General features: G+C 42.0%; 1 protein-coding gene across 1 annotated transcript in view; it reads left to right on the top strand.

Moving 5' to 3' along the window:
• LAS1L (LAS1 like ribosome biogenesis factor) overlaps positions 1-14,648 on the top strand; it is a 73,469-nt gene that overhangs the window by 29,572 nt on the left and 29,249 nt on the right. Inside the window, exon 5 of the mRNA XM_073547579.1 lies at positions 6,166-6,333. Coding sequence (XP_073403680.1) covers positions 6,166-6,333 — 168 coding nt within the window. The remainder of the gene's footprint in view (positions 1-6,165; positions 6,334-14,648) is intronic.

Below are 14,648 nucleotides of genomic sequence, written 5' to 3'. Positions count from 1 at the left end.
AAGCCAATATGCTAAATAACTTTTTTTCAACAGTATTTACACAAGAAAATCCCATGACGGATAACATGATCAGGGATAAAAATTCTCCATTAAATGTCACCTGCTTAACCCAGCAGGAAGTACGGCGGCGTCTATAAATCACTGAAATTGACATCCCCGGGCCCTGATGGGATACACCCCCGAGTACTGCAGGAATTAAGCACAGTCATAGATAGACCACTATTTTTAATCTTTAAATATTCCATAATAACAGGGTCTGTACCACAGGACTGGCATATAGCAAATGTGGTGCCAATATTCAAAAAGGGGACAAAAACTGAACTTGGAAATTATAGGCCAGTAAGTTTAACCTCAACTGTGGGTAAAATCCTGGAGGGTTTTCTAAGAGATACTATACTGGAGTATCTGGAGAAGAATAACCTTATGACCCAATATCAACATGGGTTTACAAGAGACCGTTCCTGTCAGACTAATCTGATAAGCTTTTATGAAGAGGTAAGTTCCGGACTGGACCAAGGGAATGCAGTGGACGTGGTGTACATGGACTTTTCTAAAGCTTTTGATACGGTGCCACACAAAAGGATGATACATAAAATGAGAACAATGGGGATAGGGGAAAATATGTGTAGGTGGGTTAAGAGCTGGCTCAGGGATAGGAAACAAAGGGTGGATATTAATGGAGCACACTCGGACTGGGTCACGGTTAGCAGTGGGGTACCACAGGGGTCAGTTTTGGGCCCGCTTCTTTTTAACATATTTATTAATGACGTTGTAGGGGGCATAGAGAGTAGAATTTCAATATTTGCAGATGACACTAAACTCTGCAGGGTAATTAATACAGAGGAGGACAATTTTATATTACAGGAGGATTTATGTAAACTAGAAGCTTGGGCTGATAAATGGCAAATGAGCTTTAATGGGGATAAATGTAAGGTCATGCACTTGGGTAGAACAAACAAGTTGTATAATTATGTGCTTAATTGTAAAACACTGGGCAAAACAGTCACTGAAAAAGACCTGGGTGTATGGGTGGACGACAAACTCACATTTAGTGGCCAGAGTCAAGCAGCTGCTGCAAAGGCAAATAAAATAATGGGATGCATTAAAAGAGGCATAGATGCTCATGAGGAGAACATAATTTTGCCTCTATATAAGTCACTAGTGCGACCACACTTAGAATACTGTGTACAGTTCTGGTCTCCGGTGTATAAGAAAGACATAGCTGAACTGGAGCTGGTGCAGAGAAGAGCGACCAAGGTTATTAGGGAACTAGGGGGTCTGCAATACCAAGACATGTTATTACACTTGGGGTTATTTAGTTTGGAGAATCGAAGACTTAGGGGTGATCTTATTACAATGTATAAATATATGTGGGGACAATACAAAGACCTTTCTAATGATCTTTTTACTCTTAGACCTGTGACGGGGACAAGGGGGCATCCTCTACGTCTGGAGGAAAGAAGGTTTAAGCATACTCACAGACGCGGATTCTTTACTGTAAGAGCAGTGAGACTATGGAACTCTCTGCCATATGATGTTGTAATGAGTGATTCACTACTATAATTTAAGAAGGGACTGGATGCCTTTCTTGAAAAGTATAATATTACAGGGTATATACACTAGTCTCCTTAATATTGCGTTGATCCAGGGAGCTAGTCTGATTGCCGTATGTGGAGTTGGGAAGGAATTTTTTTCCCCAATGTGAAGCTTACTGTTGCCACATGGGTTTTTTTTGCCTTCCTCTGGATCAACATGTTAGGGCAAGTTAGGATAGGATATGGGTTGAACTAGATGGACTTAAAGTCTCCCTTCAACCTTAATAACTATGTTACTATGTATAGTTAGCGGCACAGTTTTGGTCGAGGGATGGTTTTTTGAGTAGTGGATGTATGATGGCATGCTTAAATAAGGAGGGAAAGATACCAGGAGAGAGAGAGAGAGAGAGAGAGGTTAAATATTTTAGTTAGGTGAGGGGTGACGGCAGGGGAAAGGGACTGGAGCAGACGTGACGGAAATGGGTCACTGGTGCAAGTAGTTGGGCGAGAAGATGCAAGGAGCCTGCTTACTTCTTCTGTTACTGGTTCAAACTCAGAGAGTGAGCTAGATGCAGTGGGGGAGGGAGGACAGTGCATGGTATGAGATGATTGGGAGATAATTTAATGTCGGATATGATCAATTTTTTCTTAGAAGTAATTGGCCAGATCGTCAGCTCGAAGCTCTGTGGTTGGGGCCTGCACTCTTGGGTTGAGCAGGGAATGAAGTGTCAAAGAGATGTTTTGGGTTATTGGACAGTGAGGTGATGAGGGTGTTGAAATAGGTTTGTTTGGAGAGGTGAAGGGCAGTGTTGTATGTTCGAAGCATAAACTTATAATGGATGAAATCTTCGTGTAGATTGGATTTTCTCCACAGACGTTCGGCGCTCCTGGAGTACCGCTGCAGGAAACGTGTTTGGAGGGTGTGCCAGGGTTGTCGCCGTCTGTGTTGTGGTGTTCTATTTATAGGGGCTGTAAATTCATCCAGGGCACTTTGAAGTGTTTCATTGTAATGCTTCAATGCAGAGTCAGGACATGAGAGGGAGGAGATAGGGGCCAATGAAGACTGCAAGTTCTTCATAAGTTTCTGGGTGTTAATGGCCTGTATGTTTCTATAAGTCTGGACAGTGGGGGTGACCTGAGCAGCCTGACAGTTCTTGATAGAGAATGAAAGAAGATTGTGGTCAGAGAGCGGGAGAGGGGAGTTTGCAAAATCATCCACTGTACAAAGCCGAGAGAAGACCAAGTCGAGGGAGTTTCCGTCTTCATGCGTTGGAGAATTAGTAAGCTGCGAAAGGCCAAACGAGGAGGTTAGAGATAAAAGGTGAGTAGCAGATGGGGAGAGGGGAAGAGCAATGGGGATGTTGAAATCTCCCATGATGAGGGTAGGGATGTCACAGGAGAGAAAATGTGGAAGCCAAGTGACAAAATGATCCAGGAACTGATGGGAGGGGCCGGGAGGACGATACACCACCGCCACTCGCATGGAGAAGGGGGTGTAGAGTCTGACAGCATGGACCTCAAAAGAAGGGAAGACTAGTGAGGGTAGTTGAGGGATAGCCTGAAAGGTACATTTTGGTGATAGGAGCAGACCAACGCCTCCACCTGCTGTATTGTCTGATCTTGGGGTATGAGAGAAGTGTAGTCCCCCGTATGAAAGAGCAGCAGCAGCGGTAGTGTCTGACTGCTGGATCCAGGTTTCCGTAAGAGCCAGGAGGTTAAGAGAATTAGAAAGGAAAAAGTCATGTGTGAAGGAGAGTTTGTTACACACTGAGCGAGAATTCCAAAGTGCGCAATTAAGAGAGACAGATGGCATGCAGGGAATATTAATAAGATTAGAGGGGTTTCTGAGTGTAGCAGTGGGGGGGTTTGACTTTCTATAACATGAGGGACCAGGGTTGGGAGCAATGTCTCCTGCGACTAGGAGAAGGAGGATAGAAAGAGTGAGCAGATGGTTAAGTGATTTGTGAGAGCGTCTCTTATGTTGAATGGTGGGACTGAATGGATCTGTGCTGTGTAGCAATGTAAAAAGAGCGTGAGTGCTATACAAAGGAGAGGAAAGGAGTGAGGGGCCGATATGGATGGAGTGTGGAGAGTTAATGCCAGGGCAGTGGATGTGTGTGAATGCAGCGGCCAGGATATAAATTACACAAATGCCTATGGTAAATATTTGTTGTATTCCAAATGTACAGGGAGTAGATATATATATATATACAGTGTATATGTGTGTATGTGTGTGTGTGTGTGTGTATATATATATATATATATATATATATATATATATATATATATATATATATATATATATATATATATATATATATATATCTATATCTCTTACCTGGGAATCTCGGGCGCAGATAACTACTGCGCATGCCCAAGATTTCTGCCCCGCAGTGTGAATAAACCATAAGCGACTGACAGCCGGATCTCTGGCCACCGACGTCATGACAGAGGACGGGCGACGGTAACCAAGAAGACATAGTACAGCCTGCGCAGGAGTCAGGATTTGAAAATAAAGATTTGGAGGCGGAGACACAATGCAAGAATAAATGACTGACGTATGTGAGGCGTCTGTCAGATGGGGGAAAGACCTGCCCCCCTGACAAATATCAGGTATGTCTGACCAATTTTAAAAACGATTATTTCAGCGGTGCAAGGTACCTTAAATAAAAGCCACCTTGACAGAATGCAGCATTAGTGCTGCACAGGGTGGCTCTTTTGCTTAAAAACGCCTGCGGGGGGTGACAGGTTCCCTTTAATACCCAGTGGTCCTACATCTGTCACTCTTCTCTGGGAATAGCCCTTGAATAATACTGCTGTAGACTAATATCTAAGTTCCTCCTTCCTCTTCCACATTTGATGTGAATACTGTTTACTGGTCTTTCCTCACCTACAAATATTGTTCCCACACTACCAAGACTACAGTTGTGGCCAAAAGTATTGACACCCCTGCAATTCTGTCGGATAATATTCAGTTTCTTCCTGAAAATGATTGCAAACACAAATTCTTTGGTATTATTATCTTCATTTAATTTGTCTTAAATGGAAAAAAAAACAAAAGAGAATGAAGCAAAAAGCAAAACATTGATCATTTCACACAAAACTCCAAAAATGGGCCAGACAAAAATATTGTCACCCTCAGCCTAATACTTTGTTGCACAACCTTTCGCCAAAATAACTGCGACAAGCCGCTTCCGGTAACCATCAATGAGTTACTTACAATGCTCTGCTGGAATTTTAGACCATTCTTTGGCAAACTGCTCCAGGTCCCTGATATTTGAAGGGTGCCTTCTCCATTTGAAGGGTGCCTTCTCCAAACTGCCATTTTTAGATCTCTCCACAGGTGTTCTATGGGATTCAGGTCTGGACTCATTGCTGGCCACCTTAGAAGTCTCCAGTGCTTTCTCTCAAACCATTTTCTAGTGCTTTTTGAAGTGTGTTTTGGGTCATTGTCCTGCTGGAAGACCCATGACCTCTGAGGGAGACCCAGCTTTCTCACACTGGGCCCTACATTATGCTGCAAAATTTTTTGGTAGTCTTCAGACTTCATAATGCCATGCACACGGTCAAGCAGTCCAGTGCCAGAGGCAGCAAAGCAACCCCAAAACATCAGGGAACCTCCGCCATGTTTGACTGTAGGGACCGTGTTCTTTTCTTTGAATGCCTCTTTTTTTTCTCCTGTAAACTCTATGTTGATGCCTTTGCCCAAAAAGCTCTAATTTTGTCTCATCTGACCAGAGCACATTCTTCCAAAACGTTTTAGGCTTTTTCAGGTAAGTTTTGGCAAACTCTAGCCTGGCTTTTTTATGTTTCGGGGTAAGAAGTGGGGTCTTCCTGGGTCTCCTACCATACAGTCCCTTTTCATTCAGACGCCGACGGATAGTACGGGTTGACACTGTTGTACCCTTGGACTGCAGGACAGCTTGAACTTGTTTGGATGCTAGTCGAGGTTCTTTATCCAACATCCGCACCATCTTGCATTGAAATCTCTTGTCAATTTTTCTTTTCCGTCCACATCTAGGGAGGTTAGCCAAAGTGCCATGGGCTTTAAACTTCTTGACACTGCGCACGGTAGACACAGGAACATTCAGGTCTTTGGAGATGGACTCGTAGCCTTGAGTTTGCTGTTGAATTACATCCAATTTGGCTTTAGGACAATTCTTTTATATAAGAATATTAGATAATAATACCAAAGAATTTGTGTTTGCAGTCATTTTCAGGAAGAAACTGAGTATTATCTGACAGAATTTCAGGGGTGTCAATACTTTTGGCCACAACTGTATTAGGAACATTTATGCATAGTCAAAATGACTTTTCTGTCCGTATGCATCACTGCTTGTTTTTTTTTTCTTTGTTTTTTTCCTTGCATAATATAGGAGTTGATGCTAAGTAATAACTAAAGAAACTGAGAAAAAATACAACTTGTTTTGCCTATTGGAACACATTTTTGTTTCCTGGTTGTGTGTTGTATCACTTTACATGTTTGCCCAAAAGTTTAGAGTTACATTATGTAAAGATTTTAGTAGAGGTCTATTGACTGCTGCTTATTAGTGATTTGCGCACACTCTCATTTTGCTGCAGTTTTTAGTTGCTTTATTTACAAGATACCGTACTTGTTCTTTTTGTGCAGGTTGGGACTTTGTGATGGACTGGCTGAGACGAGAATATTGGTCCCGTCAGCTGGGTAACTCCTCAAATCCTGAGTGGGTGTCTGAAGATAGCAATGATTCAGAAGAAGCAGAAGAAGGCGGCTTTCCCTCCTTATCTTTAAAGGATCAGAAAGAACAAACCCTTTCTGGTTAGTAATGTCAGAACTGTACAGTACTTGTTTCGTCTGTTATTTTTACACATGGCATTTCATTCGTCCTGGAGACACTTGCACATGCAGACCCATTCAAGTGAATAGGTCTGCGCACATGTGTTTTCACGGACCATGTGTCTGGGCAAAAAAGCTCTGACGTGTGTGTTTTTTTTTTTTTTTTCCTCTCTCTCTCCAGCAGCACGGGCCGCAAAACGTCTTTCAAATTGACACACTAATGACATCCGTGTGTCATAAGTGGGACACATACTTGTCCCTTGGAATCAGCGGTACTGTTGCTATGTTCCTTGGCAACAGGTGCTCGCATCATTGTCCCCTGCTCTGCCTGCTATCAGCATGGGAAGGGGACAATGTTGAGAGTTGTATTCAAGTTGAAAGTTTACCTCCGGTCACAGATGGTGGCTGGTGGGACTACTACTTCCATCAGCCTAAGCTTGTTGTCACTGATAACAGTGAGAGGAGGTGGCATCTGATGGGAGTATTCATCAGCCTCTGCTATATAAATAAATTAAGGAAAAAAAAAAATATGGCATGGGTTCCCCTGTATTTTTGATAACCAGTCAGGCGAAACTGACAGCTGCTGGGTGCAATCCTCCGTTGTCCGCTGTAGCATGGCTAGTTATCAAGAATAGAGGAGTGCCCATGCCATTTTTTAAAATAATTTAAATAAATAATTTAAAAAAAACTGCATAAGGTCTCCCCCATTTTTGACAACCAGACAAGCTTTTGGGCTTGTATTTTCAGGCTGGTAAGGGACCATGGATATTGGACCCTCCAGCCTAAAAATAGCAGCCCGCAGCATTTCTTTAGCAGCTGTGAGCTGCTATTTTTGGGGGAGGGGAAGGCAATATCCATGGCCCCTTACCAGCTTGAGAATACCAGCCCCCAGTGGTCTGCTTTAGCTTGATGGGGGGACCTCAAGCACACCTTCTCCACCCCTCCTGCCCATTTATAGTGCAGGCACTGGCTGACCAGTACACCCATCAGCTGCCACCTTCTTTAGCTGTGAATACAACTCTCAACATTTGTCCCCTGATGGCGTCGCGAGCAGGGGACAATGATGTGAGCTGTCTTCACGCTGTTCCCCAGCGCTGAACAGTACCTCTCTTTCCCAGGCGCCGGGTATGTATGTGTCGCAAACTCCTCCAGGGTTTCCGCTACCAGGGGTATCTGAGACCCTGGAGAACATGATCAGGGCCGTTAATTCCAGTCTTGATCATGAGATCGCTGTTCAATGAAAAATGGTGATCACGTTTAAAGAACTATGTGATCCATTTAAAAAATAGATCATATTAGAGGAGTGAGAATTGATGTTCCCGAGACGACCCACACCGACAATCCCCCAGTACCTTGTTACCGGATCCGACATTCCCCCTGCCGCATCCTTCTTCTGATGAAATAAAATGGTGGACACATGCTTAGTGCACCCGGCAACTGCTGGGATTTTTCTGATTGGCTGATGTCTTTTGATTACTGTGATGAACCCCATCACAGTAATCAGAAGCCCCCAATATTTGTAATTATGGCAGCAATTAGGCTGTTCCTCTCGTCTCTCAAAAGTAAAACAAAAAAAAAAATACCACTGTTAATTAGGTTTAGGGCTAGTAATGTTAGATTAGGTTTAGTTTTTTTTGTTAGCCAGGCATATAAAATTAAGCAGTGGCCTGCAGAACAATTCAGCAGAAAGCAAGCGTACTCCGGCAGTGACACAGAATCTGCCTGTGAAGTAGAACAATTTTCTCTGAGTGATGACTCTTCCTCCACGGGATTCCAGAGCCCGATGGTGGTGGAGACTGTTGTCACTACTGAAGGTTCAGAGGCAAGACTAAGTACTGTAGTCCCCCGCCCCCACACCGTTGTGGTATCACGAAAGCTCCATTTCCCTGCAAATTCCCCTTTTTTGACATAGAAAAAAAGAAAAGTCATTACCCTGAAGTCCTACAATTGATTGCCCACCAAATCAATTTATATGCCCGTCAATATAGTTCCCAAGTCTGTCTTTCTTTCGTTCCCTTTCCTGAATCCCCATAAATGTCCTTGAAATAAATAAATAGAAAATATATATATAATTTTTATTTTTTTTAAGGCCTTGCCCTACACATGGGATTCGTGCGTGTGTGTGTGTGGGGGGGGGGAACACTACGCTCCTACTGGACAACAAAATCTGTCCACAGCACCCCTGTATTTGCAGCTGTCAAGTCCCGAGCATGTTATGAATCCCTACTGAGATTTCTTCACATTAGTGGCAATTCCCAAGCCCTCCTCCCCCCAAGAACTGGCCCCCGACTACGATCGGCTGAACCAATTGAGACCCCTAACTTCCCTCTTGAAAGATTTATTGCTAACTCCATATACCCCAGAGCAAAACATGTCAGTCGATAAATTTCAAGGGCCATCTGTTAATTCTGCCAGTTGTTCCTTAGCAACACCGCAGAAGAAATGCTAGTCTCAGTGTCAAGAGTGGGAGAAGAGGGTTGCATTGACAATCCAACACAATGGGCAGCACTTTGAACACATTTTATAACTGGTGATAAACTTGTAAATAACTCATGAAAGAAGAAAGTTAAAACCAAGCACATCATTGTTTTTCCTGTGAAATTCTCAATAAGTTTGATGTGTCACATGACCCTCTTCCCATTGAAAAAAATAAAGTTGGATCCAAAATGGCTGACTTCAAAATGGCTGCCATGGTCACCACCCATCTTGACGTTTCCCCCCTCCCATATACTAATGTGTCACAAACAGGAAGTTGATATCACCAACCTTTCCCATTTTATTTGGGTGTATCCATATAAATGACCCACCCTGTATATTATCAAAAATAGCTGTGCACCACGCAAATATTAAAAAGTACAGTAAAAAATGCACCGCCGGCATTTTGTGAAAGCCTGGAGACTCTGCACATCCATTGCTGCAATACGGTGGCCTCCGGGAAAATGGCAGCTGGGGGCGGCGCATGCTCAAATATAGATCTCGGGAGATGAGATTTCGTTGCTGAGATCTGTTTGAGCATGCGCTGCCCCCGGCGGCCATTTTCCCGGAGGCCACCGCATTGCAGCAATGGATATGCGGGGCCTCTGGGCTTTCACAAGATGCCGGTTTATGGAATCTCTCCCCACCCCCTCCCCCACACCTCTCCTCTTTAATTCCTCAACAGTGACATTAGTAATTGTCTTATTGCTTACGGATTAGTGAGGAATCCAGAAGTGCCAATAACTGTAATAAAGCAATGGAGAATGTTTGGAGGGAATGTAGTGCATAACCACTAGGTGGCACTCCAGGGAAGTACTGTGAGCACTTCTGGGAAAGACTTCATCTAATAAAAATGTGGTTTGATATAAAAATGGTGATGGATGTAGAATCTGACTATATAGTTGCTTACCATGAAGATGTATCAGTCCCTGTGGTCAGGGATAACCATTTTAGACTTTGTAAGGCAAAGGGAACAATGACACCCACTTGTCAATTTATTCTAACATTTTACAGGAGGATTACAGAGTGTCAACATAATGCCAAAAAATTGCTGCTACCTTTTCCGATGACCGCTACTACCTGATTCACAAAACCCCAATTTAATTATTCGGGGGTAGTACAATGATCAAAAGATTATCAACTCCTCCTAATTCTTCACATAGCCAGGATAAAGACTCTAAAATACAGTTGTGGCCACAAGTTTAGCATTTTCAAAGTTTGCTGCTTCAGTTTTTATACCGGCAATTTGAGTTAACGCTTGATGATGAATTGCAAATGTAAATCAACCATTTATTGGATAATTTTTAACTTCATAAAGAAGCTTATTTTCTGTGAAGAAGGCTTCAGCGTACGAAAGGAAGTGAAGCAAGTGCCAGGACCATTTTATAAGGGGATTCAGCCATTGGATTGCTTCAGCATCAGTGCAGAGCTTGTTCAGGAATGGCAGCAGGCAGGAGTCGGTGCACAGTGAGACGAAGGCTGGCCTGGTGTCAAGGAGGGCAAAGAAGCCATTTCTAATCCCCCCAAAAATAATCAAGGACAGGCTGATATACTGCAGGAAATATGGGGATTGCACTGCAGAGAACAGGGGTAAAGTTATTTTCTTTGATCAAGCCTCCTTTAGACTGTGTTGGACTTCTGGAAGAGTAATTGCAGGACTCCTAGTAGTGCTCACCTTTTTTTTTTTTTTTTTTTTTTTTTTTTTCCCCGCCAAAGCATCCTGATGCCATTAATGTGTGGGGGCTTTTCATCCATGGAGGGGGCTCAGTCACAATTTTACCTAAGAACAGTGCCCATGAATAAAGAAAGGGATCTGATCATGTTCCAAGAGGTATTTGGTGATTGATTTCCACCCCCCCCCCCCTGGAATTCTCTTTCCAGAACTTATGATCAGTCTTCAAAAAGCAGATGGGCACACCAGAACACACACATTGTGCTAAACTTAAAGCCCTGATTAGGCAAAAATGTATTGGCATCAGTTAGAATGTGACCTAGAATGTATATCCAGCTGCCAGGGTGAAATGCAGAAGTCTAGGAAATATAAGGGTCAGCAATGTCAATTTTGAGTCTTTACATAAACAAGTCAAAAGTTTGAAAACTTGTGTAATCCTTCTAATTGCACTTCACAAACCGTAAACCTCTGACTAACCGCTCTAAAACACATGTGGGAAATGTTATGAAAACCTGAATTTGTGTTCATTTCAAACCTTCTTGCCACGACTGTACTACCATCTGCAAGAGTTATGAGAACAATGCGTTTTATGTAAAAAAACAGAATTTATTCAGATTCATTAGAAATAAGAAAAATATACAGTTGTGGCCAAAAGTATTGACACCCCTGCAATTCTGTCAGATAATACTCAGTTTCTTCCTGAAAATGATTGCAAACACAATTTCTTTGGTATTATATTCATTTAATTTGTCTTAAATTAAAAAACACAAAAGATAATGAAGCAAAAAGCAAAACATTGTTCATTTCACCAAAAACTCCAAAAATGGGCCAGACAAAAGTATTGGCACCCTCAGCCTAATACTTGGTTGCACAACCTTTAGCCAAAATAACTGCGACCAACCGCTTCCGGTAACCATCAGTGCGTTTCTTACAATGCTCTGCTGGAATTTTAGACCATTCTTCTTTGGCAAACTGCTCCAGGTCCCTGATATTAGAAGGGTGCCTTCTCCAAACTGCCATTTTTAGATCTCTCCACAGGTGTTATTCAGGTCTGGACTCATTGCTGGCCACCTTAGAAGTCTCCAGTGCTTTCTCTCAAACCATTTTCTAGTGCTTTTTGAAGTGTGTTTTGGGTCATTGTCCTACTGGAAGACCCATGACCTCTGAGGGAGACCCAGCTTTCTCACACTGGGCCCTACATTATGCTGCAAAATTTGTTGGTAGTCTTCAGACTTCATAATGCCATGCACACGGTCAAGCAGTCCAGTGCCAGAGGCAGCAAAGCAACCCCAAAACATCAGGGAACCTCCGCCATGTTTGACTGTAGGGACCGTGTTTTTTTTTTCTTTGAATGCCTCTTTTTTTTTTTTTTCTTTTTTTTTCTCCTGTAAACTCTGTTGATGCCTTTGCCCAAAAAGCTCTACTTTTGTCTCATCTGACCAGAGAACATTCTTCCAAAACGTTTTAGGCTTTTTCAGGTAAGTTTTGGCAAACTCCAGCCTGGCTTTTTTATGTCTCTGGGTAAGAAGTGGGGTCTTCGTGGGTCTCCTACCATACAGTCCCTTTTCATTCAGATGCCGACGGATAGTACGGGTTGACACTGTTGTATCCTCGGACTGCAGGGCAGCTTGAACTTGTTTGTATGTTAGTTGAGGTTCTTTATCCAACATCTGCACAATCTTGCATTGAAATCTCTTGTCAATTTTTCTTTTCCGTTCACATCTAGGGAGGTTAGCCACAGTGCCATGGGCTTTAAACTTCTTGATGACACTGCGCACGGTAGACATAGGAGCATTCAGGTCTTTGGAGATGGATTTGTAGCCTTGAGATTGCTCATGCTTCCTCACAATTTGGTTTCTCAAGTCCTCAGACAGTTCTTTGGTCTTCTTTCTTTTCTCCATGCTCAATGTGGTACACACAAGGACACAGGACAGAGGTTGAGTCAACTTTAATCCATGTCAACTGGCTGCAAGTGTGATTTAGTTATTGCCAACACCTGTTAGGTGCCACAGGTAAGTTACAGGTGCTGTTGATTACACAAATTAGAGAAGCATCACATGATTTTTCGAACAGTGCCAATACTTTTGTCCACCCTCTTTTTTTTTATATTTGGTGTGGAATTATATCCAATTTGGCTTTAGAACAATTCTTTTTGTGTTTTTTCATTTAAGACAAATTAAATGAAGATAATAATACCAAAGAATTTGTGTTTGCAATAATTTTCAGGAAGAAATTGAGTATTAGCTGACAAAATTGCAGGGGTGTCTATACTTTTGGCCACAACTGTAAATATATCTAGAAGACTAAATATACAATTGTCTGGGCTATCCCCATAGTTACAAAAGTCCCCAAGAAAGATGCAAATGAATAATCATGGCAATAAATACAGTAAGAGACCATTCAACACATGGTAAAAAATTACTGATGTAAGAATGATGAGAATGACACTCGAGGCCATTGTCACACAATAATTTGTAACTACATCACTTGTACTTGTATGTCACGATAAATCACTTCACTTTGTATGCCATCTATATGCAACTAGTAAGCTTTCAGAAGGTTATTAAAATATAAAATCTAATAAAGTGCTTACCCATGAATGGTGCAGTAAAATCCTCCCAACCTGTTTGTGTTTCGGATCTTGGCTTCAGAGGGGGATCGATATCCTATGATGAATAGGTATATTGCCCACTTTTTGTATTTTAACACGTGTTATGCATGTGATTTGTGCTGCCCTCCTCACAGACTGCACAGTGCTCTTGTTATCATAATGGCTGCTGTTGGAGGCGTTTGACAGTACCATACACTTTCATGTACATTTTTTTTTTTTTTATTCAGTTGGAGGCTGATGGCCTAGTCTGGTCACAAGCGCCTCCATCGGCAGCCATTTAAAAGGGTATTCCTAGCTCCAAGATCCTATCCCTATATGTAGTAGGTGCAATAATATTAGCAAATACCTCCAATTAGAAATGTAGGATAGTTCTTCTGATTCACTATGTCAGTTACTCCATGTGCAGGGCATTACAGTAGCTAAGTATCCATGGTTACAGTAACTCACATTTAACTGTCACTGAGTGGTTGTAACCATGGATACCTAAGCTACTGCAATACCCTGCACATGGGGTAAGCAACATAGGAAATCAGAACTATACTACATTTCTCAATGGAGGTTTTTGTTGTTATTATTCCTCCTTCTAAATATTGGGTTAGGATCTTTATAGATGGGAATAAGAGCAGAATAGCCATGCAGCCTGTTAGGAAGAAGAATCTACAATACTTGTATATTGGTGAGATCTACAAATCATGCACCCAACTCGTCTGACAGTGGCTAACCCCTTTAAATTAGATGCGTGGCCTGCTTTCTTGACCTGTCTGCTTTTAAAGGGGTTTTACCACAAATAAAGTTAATTTTAAAGTTGATTTTAATCAATAGATCTTAGAATAATAATTTCCACAATTGGATGTGTTTAAATAAAATGCCCCTGTGCTGAGATAATCTTATACATGTGCCCCTGCTGTGTACAGTGTAATGGCTGTGTCTGACCGTGCAGGAACATGGTCTGATCATACCACAGCTCCTGGGCAGGGGAGGAAGGAAAAGAGTATATAGACATTACAGCATGGGATTGCAAATGATTCTTTTTGTCAGGTAAAACATTTCCCTACCTGTTTTTAAATAATGTACCTCTAAGAATCCGTTCTGATCTCTGCCCAGGAGCTGTGGTATGATCAGACCATGTTCCTGCACGGTCAGACAGTCATTACTCAGTACTCAGCAGGGGCACATTTATCAGATTAAATAGAATGTTCCTGTGCTGAGAGAAACACATCTAATTGTGGAAATATTATTCAAAGATCTATTGATTTAAAATGAACTTGTGCTCATTAAAAACCCCTTTAAGGTATGAGATTGCTATCCTGTTTTGGAGTACTGTTGTATTTTCTTTATCTATAGTGGACATTTGTTAGTTGTAGTCGTATGCCTCCTGTATTGTATTAGTGGGGGATATTAGCTTTTCTAGGGGGATTTTCCACCTAGTCACTTCTGCAATAAGTGTCATGCTGTTTATTTTGCATTTGTGGCTGAATTGCTTCACCAGGAAACAAATAACATTTAATTCTTGCTGCTTTTATTTTCCTCCTGGCAGAT

Source organism: Dendrobates tinctorius, unplaced genomic scaffold (assembly GCF_039654945.1).
Source record: "Dendrobates tinctorius isolate UK_male_01 unplaced genomic scaffold, ASM3965494v1 ptg000154l, whole genome shotgun sequence".
Classification (NCBI taxonomy): domain Eukaryota; kingdom Metazoa; phylum Chordata; class Amphibia; order Anura; family Dendrobatidae; genus Dendrobates; species Dendrobates tinctorius.
The sequence above is the reverse complement of the archived record's forward strand: the minus strand, read 5'-3'. Positions and strand labels throughout refer to the sequence as shown.